Consider the following 14,563-nt stretch of genomic DNA (forward strand, 5'->3'; position numbering starts at 1 on the left):
ACAAACCGACGGACGCGGATTAACGACGAGGACATAGGCGAAAACGACAGCGTTTCCCAGTATTTCTACAGGCGTTTCACTTTTTGTATTTCTAAAAGCTTCCGGTGCGTGTCTTTACTAGAAGAGAGTGAGTGGGAAAGAATTAGCCGAATCCGCTCAAAACGAAGAGAGAGTAGAGAAGTGAGAGAGAGAGGCTGCTTCTAGGGCTCACTGGTTCGGCGCCATTTCTACACAAAGCAAGAGATTTGCAGCAAACAAATTGGGACGCAGAAGAAGAAGAAGATGAGTGTCTGGAACTATGTGGTCACGGCCCACAAGCCCACCAACGTCACCAACTCATGCGTTGGCAATTTCACCGGACCTCAGGAGCTCAATCTCATCATAGCGTAACCCTCAATATCCCTCTCTTTCTCTCTATCTGATTTGCTGTAGATTGTGTTTTCGTGCTAGGGTTTTGTTAATGCGTTAGTTACATGGGGTTCTTCAATTTCTCATCCTCTTTCTCGCACATATCATTTGTGTGTGTATATAAACAGATATATGTGTACCAGATTCATGTGGTTTTAGAAATTCGTGTGTGAAGCTATTTAAAGGAATGAAATTTTCGAAAGAAAAATTTCAGATGTCATGTCAGACTATTTTGTTTTCCTGCAGAGGTTTTTTTTTCTTGAAATTTGTAGAAATTTGAAATTTTATGGGACAAGAATGAAATGTTTTTGCATGTAGCTCTGCTTTGAATTCTTTTTCCTTGTATTGCCAAATGCTGTTCTGTATTTTCCCCCAGAAAATTGTACTCTTTCCTTCTTTTTCATTGTAAAAACACACTAAAGAGGCATTTGGTTCCCTTAAAAAAGGGGTTTGGAAGTGGAATATCATTTCGTTTCTGTCTTTTGGTAAGTCCAAGCTTGGGAAAAAGTTTCCTGCCTCATGGGAAAATGAAACCCTCTAGTCTATCCAACTTCGGTTTAATTTTCCTTTCCCATGGGAAATCGATGCAAGGATTAATTATGTTTTATGACCGATTCTTTTTTTAGGGTGAACAAAAGTTTAGGGGGAGGGGAGGCTACCCCAGGGCCAGGGCCAGGGCATACCTAGGCCTCATTGAGGACTTACAGAGGGGGTCTTAGCCCCTTTTTTGGTTTTTACAGATTACCCACCAAGAGAGATTGTAGGCACCGGGACTCGAACTTAGGCTTGGATAGCGAAGAGAATGATCCTTACCAACTGAACCAACCCTCGTTGGTGTTTTATGACCGATTCGTGTCCAGTAAAATTTAAACAAGTCAAGGAAAACATTAATCACGGTTTTCTAACTTAGGGGTATAATTGAAAACAAACAAATTTTATTTTCCAATTCCTACCCAAACCAAACACAGGCAAGGAAATAAAACGATATTTCCTGGTTGCTGTCTCAGCATTACCAAACATGGAAAATAACTTCCATTTCCCATCCCCTTGGAACATACATGGAATCTGATTTCCCCATGAATTTATTTCCGCGAACCAAATGCAACCTAATAGGTGGGAAAGGAAGGAAACTAAGGTCTTCTAGTGTCTATAGCTTCAGCGCAACTCATCATTGTTCAGTGCGATACTTTTGTCTTGAGCAATCGTATTTTTTTGTGTAGCAAGGTTTCATGTGAAAAGTGTTTTCTAATTCATTAACGGCTTCATTTATCTTGTTTTCAGGAAATGTACACGTATTGAAATTCTTCTACTTACTCCTCTGGGCTTACAGGTACTCAGTTTATCTTATTGTAAAATAATATATATGATTTTTATTAGCTTACTTGCACGTGCACAAAATCTCTGGTTTCAGGACTTGTATCATCATCGTTTTAAATGTGAAGTGTCCAACGACATTCTTTGGAAAATTATGGCTTTTTGGTATTCCTTAACCTTTTTGTTGGCAGTTGATGATGTTAATATTTTATGTAATATTTGGTCCAGGGATGTATGTTTTAATGGGAAAGGGGTAGTTACAATCTAAAGCTTCAGCATTTTGTGTGAAGTGTCAACATCCAAGAAACAAGTTTTCAAACTTTCAGCTTGGACAGAGTGACATGAGACTTTGCATTGAGCATAAGTTGTCCCCTATAAGAACTATCATCTACTCATTTCACTGAAAACTTAGTCCTATAAAATGATAGTATAGAACTTGTGCAATAAGTTTTTTACTTGAACGTAAAGAAGAGTATGATTTACTTCATGAAGACATTTATCCTGGCACTTGAATTACATTTGTAATGCAAAAGTGAATAAACTGTTATTGTCCAATCTTGAAATTACTGTTTGAACTTTCTTGACGTTTGTTTGTAAGAAAATATCAAACTTTATAGCTTTATATGCGTTAAGCAGAAATTTTTTCTATACAGCCTATCTTGGATGTGCCAATATACGGAAGGATAGCGACACTCCAACTTTTTCGACCTCATGTGAGTATTGTTTTTCATATTTTCGTCTACGTTGCTATTATTTTTACTTTCTTCTTGGTTTGAATAGAAATATATTTCTATTCAACAGGGTGAAGCACAAGATTTTCTATTTATTGCCACAGAAAGATACAAATTTTGTGTTCTTCAATGGGATGCCGAAACATCTGAGCTCATTACAAGGTTAGTTATGGAAAGAAAGTGAAATGAGTTCTTTTTATGTAAATTTATTCACAAAAGTGAGTAGAAGATGCACGTAATCCAGTCTTTTAGAAACATTATGGTGCTTTTTTGGTGATTAATTTATTTAATTGTGTTTTAGTAACTCTTCAGCCAGTAGCTTTTCTAAGTGCTCATTTTATATGGACTGTAGATGACTGTAATTTAGTAATGTTTTTGTTTAATCACATTTTGACAAACACATGCCCTTGTCATGTAGGGCAATGGGGGATGTCTCGGATCGCATAGGTCGTCCTACAGACAATGGTCAAGTAGGTTAAATAATTCTATGACACTCAGTTCTTGTAGTTTTTGCATGTTTAAACATTTATCTCTTTTTAAAGTTGACAACTAAACCATATTTCAGTTTCAACCGGGAAACTTGCAAATGTTACTAATTTATATTTTCTTTACCTGCTATTTTTTTTCAGATTGGTATAATTGATCCAGATTGCAGATTAATTGGACTCCATTTGTATGATGGATTGTTTAAGGTATGTGGTTTTGAATATTTTGATATGTCTAATCCAATATTCTTACTAGGAAGAAAAGGTCTTATAAAGTTCTTCATTTTGCTATCACATTTATAGTTTAGAAATGACATAATACGCTGTTGTCTTTTCAGGTTATTCCTTTTGATAATAAAGGGCAGCTCAAGGAGGCATTTAACATTCGGTAATTTTTTTTCTTCGTTCTTTTGTTGATTAGTCTTCCTGTGGAGAACTGTCCTTGAATTGCCCATGTCTGTTAGCTGCAATGTTATATTCTTCACTCCCTCCTCTTTGTGTGAATTAAAATTTCTTTTCACTGTAACTACATCTTTGGATGGTAACTTTTCAGGCTTGAGGAACTTCAAGTTTTGGATATCCAGTTTCTCTATGGTTGTTCAAAACCAACCATTGTAGTTCTGTATCAGGTCCCAACCATTCCCTTCTTTACGGATATAAAGCTTATGTTGGGGCTATGGCTTTCCTTTTTCTATCTACTTATCACAGAAAGTGTCTTAATATCATTATTTTCAAATATCTTTAAGTTTATTGTATATTGCTCTGTTTGTTATGTTCCCTGCATTGGCTTGAAGACTATTTATGCAAATCATTTGGTGCAATGATGGTTTGCATAGCAAACCTGTCTCAAATAAATACTCCCAAGTTACTCTAGCCTATGTAAATCTGCTCCATTTTTAAGTTAGCAAAACATTGGATTGCAGAGTTTCCACTGCATGTCCCATGGTCTCATTAAGGTTGTTGGTTTATTTCTAAAGATTTACAAAGAGTTTTTTGGGAGTATTTGCAATCCATGCACAACTTTTCTTATGTAAAATGGTGTCGGAGTGTTTGGGGCAAAGTTTTCAGTGGCCTTTACTATGGTTGAATAATTGCAGGATAACAAAGATGCTCGCCATGTCAAAACATATGAAGTTGCTCTGAAAGATAAAGATTTTGTTGAGGGTCCTTGGGCACAGAACAACCTTGACAATGGGGCTGATTTGTTGATACCAGTTCCTCCACCACTTTGTGGCGTTCTGATTATTGGAGAAGAAACAATTGTTTATTGCAGTGCCAATGCATTTAAAGCAATCCCAATAAGACCTGTAGGTTATAGATATTATTTGAGTTTTGTTTAAGCATGTTGAATTGGTTATAGATGTACCGTATTGAGTTATTCCTTTTCATTTCATTATAGTCCATCACGAGAGCCTATGGGAGAGTAGATGCAGATGGTTCTAGGTATTTGCTTGGTGATCATGCCGGGCTTCTTCACCTACTTGTTATAACCCATGAGAAAGAAAAGTGAGTTCTAATACCTTCTTCAAAACATTCAATTGTTTCAGATTGAAAGATTACGGGGTTACATTTTTAACACAACGCTTAGTTTAAGGTTTTGGACCTTGTTTGTTGCCATGATTTCCTCAAGGTTCCATCTACTTTTTTTATATTTTGGTTGTAGGGTGACTGGACTCAAAATTGAGCTCTTGGGAGAGACTTCCATTGCATCTACTATTTCATACCTTGATAATGCATTTGTCTATATCGGATCAAGCTATGGGGATTCACAGGTTTTGTACTCTGAACTATTCCATGTTACTTGTTCTTGTATTTGCATTAAAAATTTGTTCATGACAGAATAAGAGTCATTAGTAAGTAATTAATTAAAGGGGCAGTGCACATGGTATATAAAGATAGATTTGACTGAAAGTAGTGGTTTATTGAAGTGTTTGTTGTTTTCCTTGTATATCAGTCTTCCCAGTTTTCCCCTTTAAAAAACTAGACTGAAAGGAACTTGAATCTTAGACATACATAATGTGTAAGATAAAGACTTACCATTTTTATGTATATTAAAACAAAAGAGGACTAACCTCTTTTGATTAGTTGAACTTAGAGAGGAAGGTATTTTACAGATTGCAAACAGGAGGGAGTAGGGAATAGGTTGAGGTTGTTGAATAGGTAACTGTACTGGATACTCCTCCTTTTCCTCAGCTCGACCAAAAAAAGATTTTAAATTTGGTGATACTTTTTATTTTTCTTCCCCACCCCCAAAATGCCTGAGTTTTAATTTTCTTATCCTTTTACTAGTAGGGAAACAGAGTCTGGATGTGTTTCTGACTTGGTGGGTCCATTCATGTGTACCTCTTATGTTTCATTTCATGAAGTTTTAAACGAAATAAACTTGTGCGATTATTTTGATCTAAATCATATTTGATGCCTCCTTTCCTTTTCAAAAAATAAAAATAAAAATTTGATGCCTCCTTCAATGATTTGGATTATGATATATTTACACTCCAAAACGTTGTAATCGCAGCTTGTAAAGCTAAATCTACAGCCGGATGCAAAAGGTTCATATGTCGAAGTTTTAGAACGGTATGTCAATTTGGGGCCGATAGTTGACTTTTGTGTGGTTGATCTTGAGAGGCAAGGCCAAGGTCAGGTCGTAACTTGTTCTGGAGCTTACAAGGATGGTTCTCTTCGCGTAGTTCGAAATGGAATTGGAATCAATGAACAGGTTTGACTCATTTAAATATACTGGTACCCAAAATTTCATTGTTTGCATTTGCGTGTGGTTCTTGGTACTGATATGTGTCACTTCTTTATTGTATGACTTTGAACAGGCATCAGTTGAGCTTCAAGGTATTAAGGGAATGTGGTCATTAAGATCCTCCACTGATGATCCCCATGACACCTTCCTGGTTGTAAGCTTTATCAGTGAGACACGAATTTTGGCAATGAATCTTGAGGATGAGTTGGAAGAAACTGAGATAGAAGGCTTCTGTTCTCAAGTGCAGACTTTATTTTGCCATGATGCTGTCTTCAATCAACTTGTGCAGGTAGGTTATTTAAGTCTTCTATCATTACGTTGTTTGTTTTATATTTTAATGCACATTGAACCTTTCTGTGTATTTAATATGCTCTATGTTTTAATCATCTACCACTACTACATTGCTTGTTTTTTCTGCTTTTTTTTTTCCCACTTTTGATGTCGTTATGGCCAGAAACACTATTTTTAAGCGTCACCATCACATCACTGCCAACATTGAGAAGGCAAAGTCCTTAGTTGCTACACCCCCTAGTTTCTCCTATACTATACTTGCACTACAGGTTTTAAATTTTTTTAATATGCTCCTCGTCTACATGTTCCTAATAAATCACATCATACCTGATGAAGTAGGGAATATCTACGTGGTCTATCTCACTAGATGGTGTTGATGATATTGTCAGTGACCACATTTCTCACTTTTTTAAAAATGTAATGTTAACATTTGCAGGTTTATATTTTTCTTTAATGAAATGTTCTATTATGTAGATAGTCTGGACTCTAAAGGTGATTAATTTATTGATGATAGAAAAGTATTGTACCTAGTGCATGCTGGCTGATGAATTAACATCACAGGTCACTTCGAGCTCTGTAAGACTAGTCAGTTCTACATCTAGGGAGCTGAAGAACGAGTGGTTTGCTCCAGCAGGCTATTCGATCAATGTTGCCACTGCTAATGCCACCCAGGTTTTGTTTCTGCTTGTTATAACTTATAAGTTTGTGAGTAAGCTAATAAAATTTGTGTTTCTTATTAAAAATCAATTCTGCAAGTAACAACCACTGGCAATTTGGCAGTTTTAGTTGCTTCAATAAAGTCAGATATATATATTTTGGGAAATTCTTGAGTAAAACCTATGAAGAATTAGGAAACATGTACCTTAAATTTTCTAGACGTAATTATACTATCATATTGTAGAATAGGTGGTTTTTCATAAGGGGCTTCTATCCACACGAAAAACCAACCTTTACTCAACACACCCTAGCATATTCCCAAAATATCCTAAAACTTGACAATTCTTTTGATAGATTCTTGTGTGTAGATAAAATCCCTTTAATAATTAGTACTTGGTCAATAATCTAGTATCCGCATTGCAAATGAGTAGAGGATATCCTAACATGGTATTTGTTCTGTTTGGGACACGTCTGCACAAACATTTGGTTGGGCCTGTTGTTGATGCGCTAACTGGTTGTTGCTGTAATCTATTTCTGTGACAGGTTTTATTGGCAACCGGAGGAAAGCATTTAGTTTATTTAGAAATTGGTGATGGGGTATTGACACAGAAAACCCATGCACAGTTGGACTTTGAGATCTCATGCCTTGACATAAACCCCATAGGTGAAAATCCCAATTATAGCCAGCTAGCAGCCGTTGGAATGTGGACAGATATAAGTGTCCAGATATATTCACTTCCTGACCTGAGCCGCATCACCAAGGAACATTTGGGAGGAGAGATCATACCTCGTTCTGTTCTTCTTTGTGCCTTTGAAGGGGTATGCCTGTGCTTGAGCCTACTTCACTAAGTCTTTTCTCACTTTTACTCATTATTGTTGTTCACAAATATAATGTCTTTTTTGGGAATACTATTGGGGAGTGGCTCTTCTAATAGCATGCTTAACTGGTTATGATTTCCATTATTACCATTTTGGAATCCATCTAAAGAGTCGGGGCATATAATCATGTTGACTTCTGTAGCACAGATAATGGATTTGTAATTTTAACATGAATTGCTTTCTTCGGTTCCTTAGCAGAGTTTTTATGCTGTGGTTATTCGGTTTTTGACTAAAGTTTTGTGTTACTATTTTTTTTTTCACTCAGATATCCTATCTGTTATGTGCCCTTGGAGATGGGCACCTCTTAAATTTTATATTGAACACGAGTACTGGTGAGTTAACAGACAGGAAAAAAGTCTCTCTTGGGACTCAACCCATTACACTCCGTACTTTCTCATCCAAGAGTACTACGCATGTATTTGCTGCGTCGGATAGGCCAACTGTCATTTACAGTAGCAACAAGAAGCTGCTTTACAGCAACGTAAATTTGAAAGAAGTCAGCCATATGTGCCCATTCAACTCTGCTGCTTTTCCAGACAGGTACTTCTCTCTGTATCCTTCACTGTTAAATTGTTTGTAGGATCTAGGTTTAATGTATATCAAATTGTGTAGTCTATTTTCCTATTTTCAATTTGTGATACACTATAACTTTTTTACGCAGTAACTTTGCACATACAACAAATTATATATCAGGCTTTTTCAAAATGGTTGGCAGTAGTTAATAAAGTGATGAGTCAGAATACCAGATTAGGATGCTTGATTATTAGTAGTTACCATTGGTTGGCGTGATTTATTATTACTTTTAACAACTGACCAAATGTTATATATGTAATTGTGCATGTTTTAAATCTTTTTAAAATGATATCATGTGGTGATATCTTAAAATATTAGGCCTGGCACCCTATAGGGGGCAGTTTACTGCAAAAATTGATAAGTGCTTCCACACTGAATCTTCCCATTTTATATGCATTAGCTGGTGCAAATGCAGGATGGATTAGGTACTGGGTTATTATGACTAGTTAGTATTTTATTAAGAGAATAAATAGTTTAGGTGCAATGTAGATACAACCATAAGCTGGTTGAGGAATGGCATGTTTCCAGTTCTGTTACTTCATGGATTGATGGGGTAACTCTTTCCCCAGCCCCTTTCAGACAGAGAATTAACTGATTTTCCTTTTTTCTTATGACAACAGCCTTGCGATTGCTAAAGAAGGTGAACTAACTATTGGCACAATTGATGACATCCAGAAGCTTCATATTCGCTCTATTCCCTTAGGGGAGCATGCACGCCGTATCTGCCATCAGGAGCAGTCCAGGACCTTTGCCATATCTAGCGTGAAATATAACCAGTCTAGTGCAGAAGATTCAGAAACACACTTCATCCGCTTGTTAGATGACCAGAGTTTTGACCTCATAACATATTATCAACTCGATGCTTTTGAGTATGGCTGCTCCATACTTAGCTGTTCCTTCTCTGATGACAGTAATGTATATTACTGTGTCGGGACGGCATATGTTCTCCCAGAAGAAAATGAGCCAACCAAAGTAAGATGGTATTTAAGTTTACTGGTTTGAGTGCAGAAATCTCACTTGAGCTGGTAACTGACTGATTTTTCATTCTCCCTTGCTAACTGCATTGTCTAATTGTAGGGTCGCATTCTAGTTTTCACGGTTGAAGATGGGAAGCTGCAACTCGTCGCTGAGAAGGAAACCAAGGGTGCTGTTTACTCTTTGAATGCATTCAATGGCAAGTTACTTGCTGCTATCAATCAAAAGATACAGATATACAAGTGGACTCTGCGGGATGATGGTACTCGCGAGTTGCAATCGGAATGCGGACATCACGGCCACATACTAGCGCTTTATGTCCAGACTCGTGGTGATTTCATTGTTGTTGGGGATTTGATGAAGTCAATTTCTCTGTTAATCTACAAGGTAATAAACTAATATTCAGCCTTCCACATACCATGAACTAGTACTGACTCAAAGTGGTAGCAGTTGTAGATTTGTTTAGTTCCAGATGAATTTCGTAAAGGTTCAACCTTACATTACCTGATGACAGCGAAATTGAATTGTGCTGTTGGGATATTTGGTGGGAGGTCATATGTTTTGTGGGTAGATTAATGAATGCCTCATGAAAAGAATTCCTTTTGTGTCTGCTAGTTCATTATGAGATATGTTTAAGGACTATTCTCTTGCTGAACTGAAAATATTTGTTCGTGTATTCAGCACGAGGAAAGTTCCATTGAGGAGCGAGCACGTGACTATAATGCAAATTGGATGTCAGCTGTAGAGATCCTTGATGATGATGTTTACCTTGGAGCTGAAAACTTCTTCAACCTCTTCAGTGTTCGGAAAAATAGTGAAGGTGCAACTGATGAGGAACGTGGCCGTCTTGAGGTTGTTGGTGAGTATCACCTAGGTGAATTTGTCAATAGGTTTCGGCATGGCTCTCTTGTCATGCGCTTGCCAGACTCGGATGTGGGCCAGATCCCAACTGTTATTTTCGGCACTGTCAACGGTGTAATTGGAGTCATTGCCTCACTTCCCCAAGAGCAGTATGTGTTTTTGGAGAAGCTCCAGTCAAACTTGAGAAAGGTAATAAAGGGTGTTGGAGGGTTAAGCCATGAGCAGTGGAGGTCATTCAACAATGAGAAGAAAACTGTAGATGCCAAAAATTTCTTGGACGGCGATCTAATCGAATCGTTCCTTGATCTCAGCCGTAGCAAGATGGATGAAATTTCAAAACAAATGCGCGTTTCAGTGGAGGAGCTCTGCAAAAGAGTAGAAGAATTGACAAGGCTGCATTGAGTCAGTTGATGTTTTTATTTGTTAATTCTTTTTTCTTTCCCCATTGTTACATAACGCCGGACGATGGGGCCTGTTTCTTCTATTTTGGATAGCATGAGTGGTATATATTGGCACTGTATCTCCGATGTGTTGTGTAAAATACTTGGCAGTGAACTTCGGTGATGCTTCCTTTTGAGTTAAATGGGAAATTATAACAAGAAAACCTTATATTACTTTTCTTCGTTACTATTTTATTTGATTGTAAAGGGCTTGCTATCCACTTATATCTGTTCAATGCAGCACATAATGAAGAAGCATGGGTTGTGCCATGCTCAGTGAAAAGCTGCGCATCTTGGCGCACTGAAATGTGTAGTTCTTTTCACCCATAAAAACATAAGCTTGGAGTTCAAAATTATGGCTGATTGTCCAAAAAAAAAGAAAAAGTTCAAGGCCTTTGATAATATTTACTTTAGAAAGTGTCAAGTCTTTTTTACAGGTCTTTCATTACGTGTGATCATAGTCTAAAATATCGATAATATCAACGAAATATTGAGGATATTATCTTTTTTTCGAATCACGGATATTTCGAAACGTATCCATGCACATATCGTATAAATATCAAGAATATCGACGATAATATCGGAAAATATTGACGTCGATAATTTCGCTCACATTTCAGCAATATTTTGTTACAATATCGCTATAATATCGCTATAATATCGAAAATATCGATGTAATGAAAAAAAAAAAGGGAAAAAAACACAAAGGGGATTCAAGGTGTTTGCTCTTGTAAAATTAGTCATCTTTAGTTTGCTTTGTATTGTGGCGTCCAAGTGGTAAGTTCTTTTTTCTTCTGAATATTGAGACATGGACAGACAAGGAATGATGGACCTTACATTTCTTACTTTGACAAAGTTCACACATGGATATCATTATTATTTTTTTTTTTGAGACGTATAAAAATGAGACTCTTGAAGCCAATTTCTTCTTAATTTGTATAAAAAGGGGGCCATTCTGCACTGATTCGTTATCTATAACTTCGGACTCTGTTGGAGTGGGAAGTAGTAACTATGATTATACTCATAACCAACCATTTCCCTACCCTTCATATCCTATTCCTTTTGGGAAGGAATTGGGCAACTCATGGAAAGAATCCGAGACTCAATCTTCAAATGATTTTGCTCATGGACAACATCAACCAATCTCGGATCCATATGAGTGACATGTTAATAATTACATGCAAAACTATTTTGGGAATTTATCATTTGATGACTACTCTTCACAATACACTACACATAGAGATGATAGAGATAATGTAAAATTTGAACCTCATAGGAACTCTATGTGATACTAAGTCACTTATGTATCTTACCATGCAATGTATAAAATGTAAAATATTGTAGTAAATCATTATATATAAATGATTGTGGTGTGTTTAATCTTCTTTCATTAATTACTACATATTTTCTACACTCACAGTGTTTGTCAGCTCGCTATATAATCAACTTAAATTAGTTAAATTCATCATGCAATGCATTTCCTTCCCATTTTTTTGTGATAAACTAATAGATAATTAACTAAATAAGCATCCTCCAAAGTTTCAATAAAAATTTTCAAGTTTTCCTTACCATTTCCGTGGTTTTTATTCAATTTTTATCGATATTGATAATATTCCGATATTTCCATCGAAATTTTCGTGTTTTTGGACTACCGATATTTCCGATATCACCGATATTTTAGACCTTGCGTGTGATATTTTCGGAATTTTTTATATAAATTTAAAGTTCACAGCATCCCTTTGTTCATTATGATTCTGATTCAATTCTTTCATCAACATCATTTGTCATACAGTGAAAATATGTAACTTGCTCATGAAACTTCTCCATTATTCCTTCCCTCCCAAAAACTGCATCTGCTGAGACCCATTAAGACGATGGGGCCAGATATTTCCATGAAAACAGCTTGACTAAAAGACCATGGAGCTTTACTAGAGCTTCCAATTGCGTAGGAATCAAATATTGTAATCTCAATACAGAATGTAGTGCTTGCTTGAAGTAATAATGTGTTCACAGAGAAAAAAGAGGGTAAGCAAAATTTATGAGCAATCTGATAGATGATATTACAGGCCATCTATCACCAATAATCCTGACAAGAACATGATCCCTTGATAAAATGATGGAATCGGTTTCGATCTCGAACAATAATTTCTCTACCGAATTTTTCTGAAACATGCTTCATGAACGAATGACAATCACGACATATTCGGAGGTTCTTCATGATCCGAATCGTCCTACTATCCTTGACACTCAGAAGGGCAAAAGCCACAGCCAATTTCTCACTATGATAACCAAGACATTGCTCCTTCTCCTCCTCTTCAATGTCATGCAACACATTTGATGTATGAGGAGTATAACCTGTGTCTCTTATACTTTCAATTATGCTCTCCAAGAATTCTCTAATATCCTCAAATTGGGGATGAGAGTTAGCCCCTGATACAAACTCATGAGTGGCATGATCTACACTGATTAAACTATATCCAGGGTTCTTGTTAATTCTCTTTGCCCTCATTGAAGTCCTAACCTTTTCCTTTTCAACCCATCTCCCGGCTCCCCCATAAGCATTAGATAAAAGCACATAATCTCCATCATGGTAAGGATCTAGCTCCTGGACCCTCTCCTTCACTTTCTCGGCCAATGCAAGATGGTTATGATTTACACATGCTCCAAGCAAAGTCCTCCAAACTACTGGATTCGGCCTTACCAGCATTTTCTCCACGAACTCGTAAGCTTCGTGAAGCAAGCCAGCCCGGCCAAGCAGGTCGACCATGCAACCATAATGCTCAAGCGTTGGCTTCAGGCCGTACTCATCTTCAATGCTTTTGAAAACCCTCCAACCATCATCAACAAGGCCTCCATGACTGCATGCCACTAAAACCCCAGTTATAGCAATGTGATCTGGCTGCAAGCCAGATTCTTTCATCTCATAAAAGACCCTCAGAGCTTCTCTGCTGCGGCCATGCACTGCAAGGCCACTAATCAATGCTGTCCATGTGCGCACATTCCTCAGTGGCATTTCATCAAACACTCTGATAGATTTATCAATGGAGCCACATCTCGAAAACATGTCGATCAAAGCAGTTCCCAATGAAACAGTAAGTTCTAGCCCATTTCTGTGAATAAATTGATGAACCCACTCCCCCAATTCAATTTCCCCCAATATCGAAACAGGGGAAATTACACTGAGCATAGTAACCTCATCTGGCATCACATTCTCTGCAAGCTGCATTTGCTGAAACAAGGCAAGAGCTTCGTATGCAAACCCATTGTTGGCCAAACAAGCAATCATGGAAGACCAAGAAACCAAGTCTCTCTCACGCATTTCATGGAACACGTTCAGTGCAGGCTCAACCGACCCACAACCCCCATAAAAACTAAGCAATGCGTTCTGAACATAAATGTCTGAATCAAACCCAAGCTTGAGAATAAGTGCATGCAGGTCCTGACCCAGTTGGAGGCGAGCGCAGGCCTTGAGAAGAAATGGGAAGGTGAAGTTATCAGGGGGGACGCCATGCCTACGCATTTGGGTGAAGAATGAGAGCGCATGGGAGCATGAGGAGTGGGATGTTGCGTGGGCTCTGATGATGGTGTTGTAAGCGAAGGCGTCTGGAGAGGGAAAGTGGGCGAAGAGAGAGCGGGCGTAGGGTAAGCTTTCGTGGGATAGTGTTGCAGAGCACCATAGAAGGAGGCGTCGGAGGGAGAGAGGGTGGTTGTGGGTGCCAATTTTGATGAACCAGGCGTGGACCTTGTACACATTGTTCATGGACATTATTGTTTCTCATTGCACTCTGTTTCATTGCCCTGCAGTCCAAATTTCATTGGGAAAATTAGAAAGAGAAAAATAAATTACACAGGCTTTAATTCAATAGAAGAATGAAGAAAGGGAGGGAAACCGAACGAGGAAGAAAGGGTTTAAGGCTGGGTTCATGGATTTGGGTGCGTTGAGAAAAGGTTGGGGTGGGCTTGTGATATGGGCTACTGGGCTAGAGCTTAACTTAGCCCATTAGTTCAAACAACCCACCATCACCTCCATTAACTCTTCGTTTTTTTTTCTATGCCGAAGTTAAGAAGAGGGAGGGGGAAACTCACATACACGGGTTCCATGAAGACTTGAACTCATGACCACTTAAGAGCACACCAAAGACATGATCTAATCCAACTAACACTTCATTGGTAAATTGTTTGTTAAAATATGAATAATGT

The 14,563-nt window shown here is 37.7% G+C and overlaps 2 protein-coding genes across 2 annotated transcripts; one reads left to right on the forward strand and one right to left on the reverse strand.

Moving 5' to 3' along the window:
• On the forward strand, window positions 80–10,541 carry LOC18778981 (DNA damage-binding protein 1). Its single transcript, XM_007213652.2, has 19 exons — window positions 80–386; window positions 1,690–1,738; window positions 2,376–2,435; window positions 2,524–2,615; window positions 2,872–2,923; window positions 3,083–3,145; window positions 3,277–3,326; window positions 3,492–3,567; window positions 4,036–4,245; window positions 4,338–4,444; window positions 4,602–4,710; window positions 5,454–5,654; window positions 5,761–5,976; window positions 6,540–6,650; window positions 7,179–7,454; window positions 7,780–8,054; window positions 8,708–9,059; window positions 9,165–9,449; window positions 9,744–10,541. The coding sequence occupies exons 1-19, from the start codon at window positions 283–285 to the stop codon at window positions 10,323–10,325; spliced, it is 3,270 nt and encodes a 1,089-aa protein (XP_007213714.1). The 5' UTR covers window positions 80–282; the 3' UTR covers window positions 10,326–10,541.
• Window positions 12,331–14,563, reverse strand: LOC18780455 (pentatricopeptide repeat-containing protein At4g21065). Its single transcript, XM_020561391.1, has one exon. The coding sequence runs from the start codon at window positions 14,127–14,129 to the stop codon at window positions 12,438–12,440; it is 1,692 nt and encodes a 563-aa protein (XP_020416980.1). The 5' UTR covers window positions 14,130–14,563; the 3' UTR covers window positions 12,331–12,437.

Source organism: Prunus persica, chromosome G4, assembly GCF_000346465.2.
Source record: "Prunus persica cultivar Lovell chromosome G4, Prunus_persica_NCBIv2, whole genome shotgun sequence".
In the NCBI taxonomy this organism is placed as follows: Eukaryota; Viridiplantae; Streptophyta; class Magnoliopsida; order Rosales; family Rosaceae; genus Prunus; species Prunus persica.

Excerpts from the sequence above, each read along its gene's own strand:
- LOC18780455 (XM_020561391.1), bottom strand. The coding sequence starts at position 14,129 with ATGTCCATGAACAATGTGTACAAGGTCCACGCCTGGTTCATCAAAATT.
- LOC18778981 (XM_007213652.2), top strand. The coding sequence starts at position 283 with ATGAGTGTCTGGAACTATGTGGTCACGGCCCACAAGCCCACCAACGTC. Across the intron at positions 4,711-5,453 it reads CAAGCTATGGGGATTCACAG|CTTGTAAAGCTAAATCTACA; the intron begins GTTTTGTACTCT and ends TTGTAATCGCAG. Across the intron at positions 9,450-9,743 it reads TTTCTCTGTTAATCTACAAG|CACGAGGAAAGTTCCATTGA; the intron begins GTAATAAACTAA and ends TCGTGTATTCAG.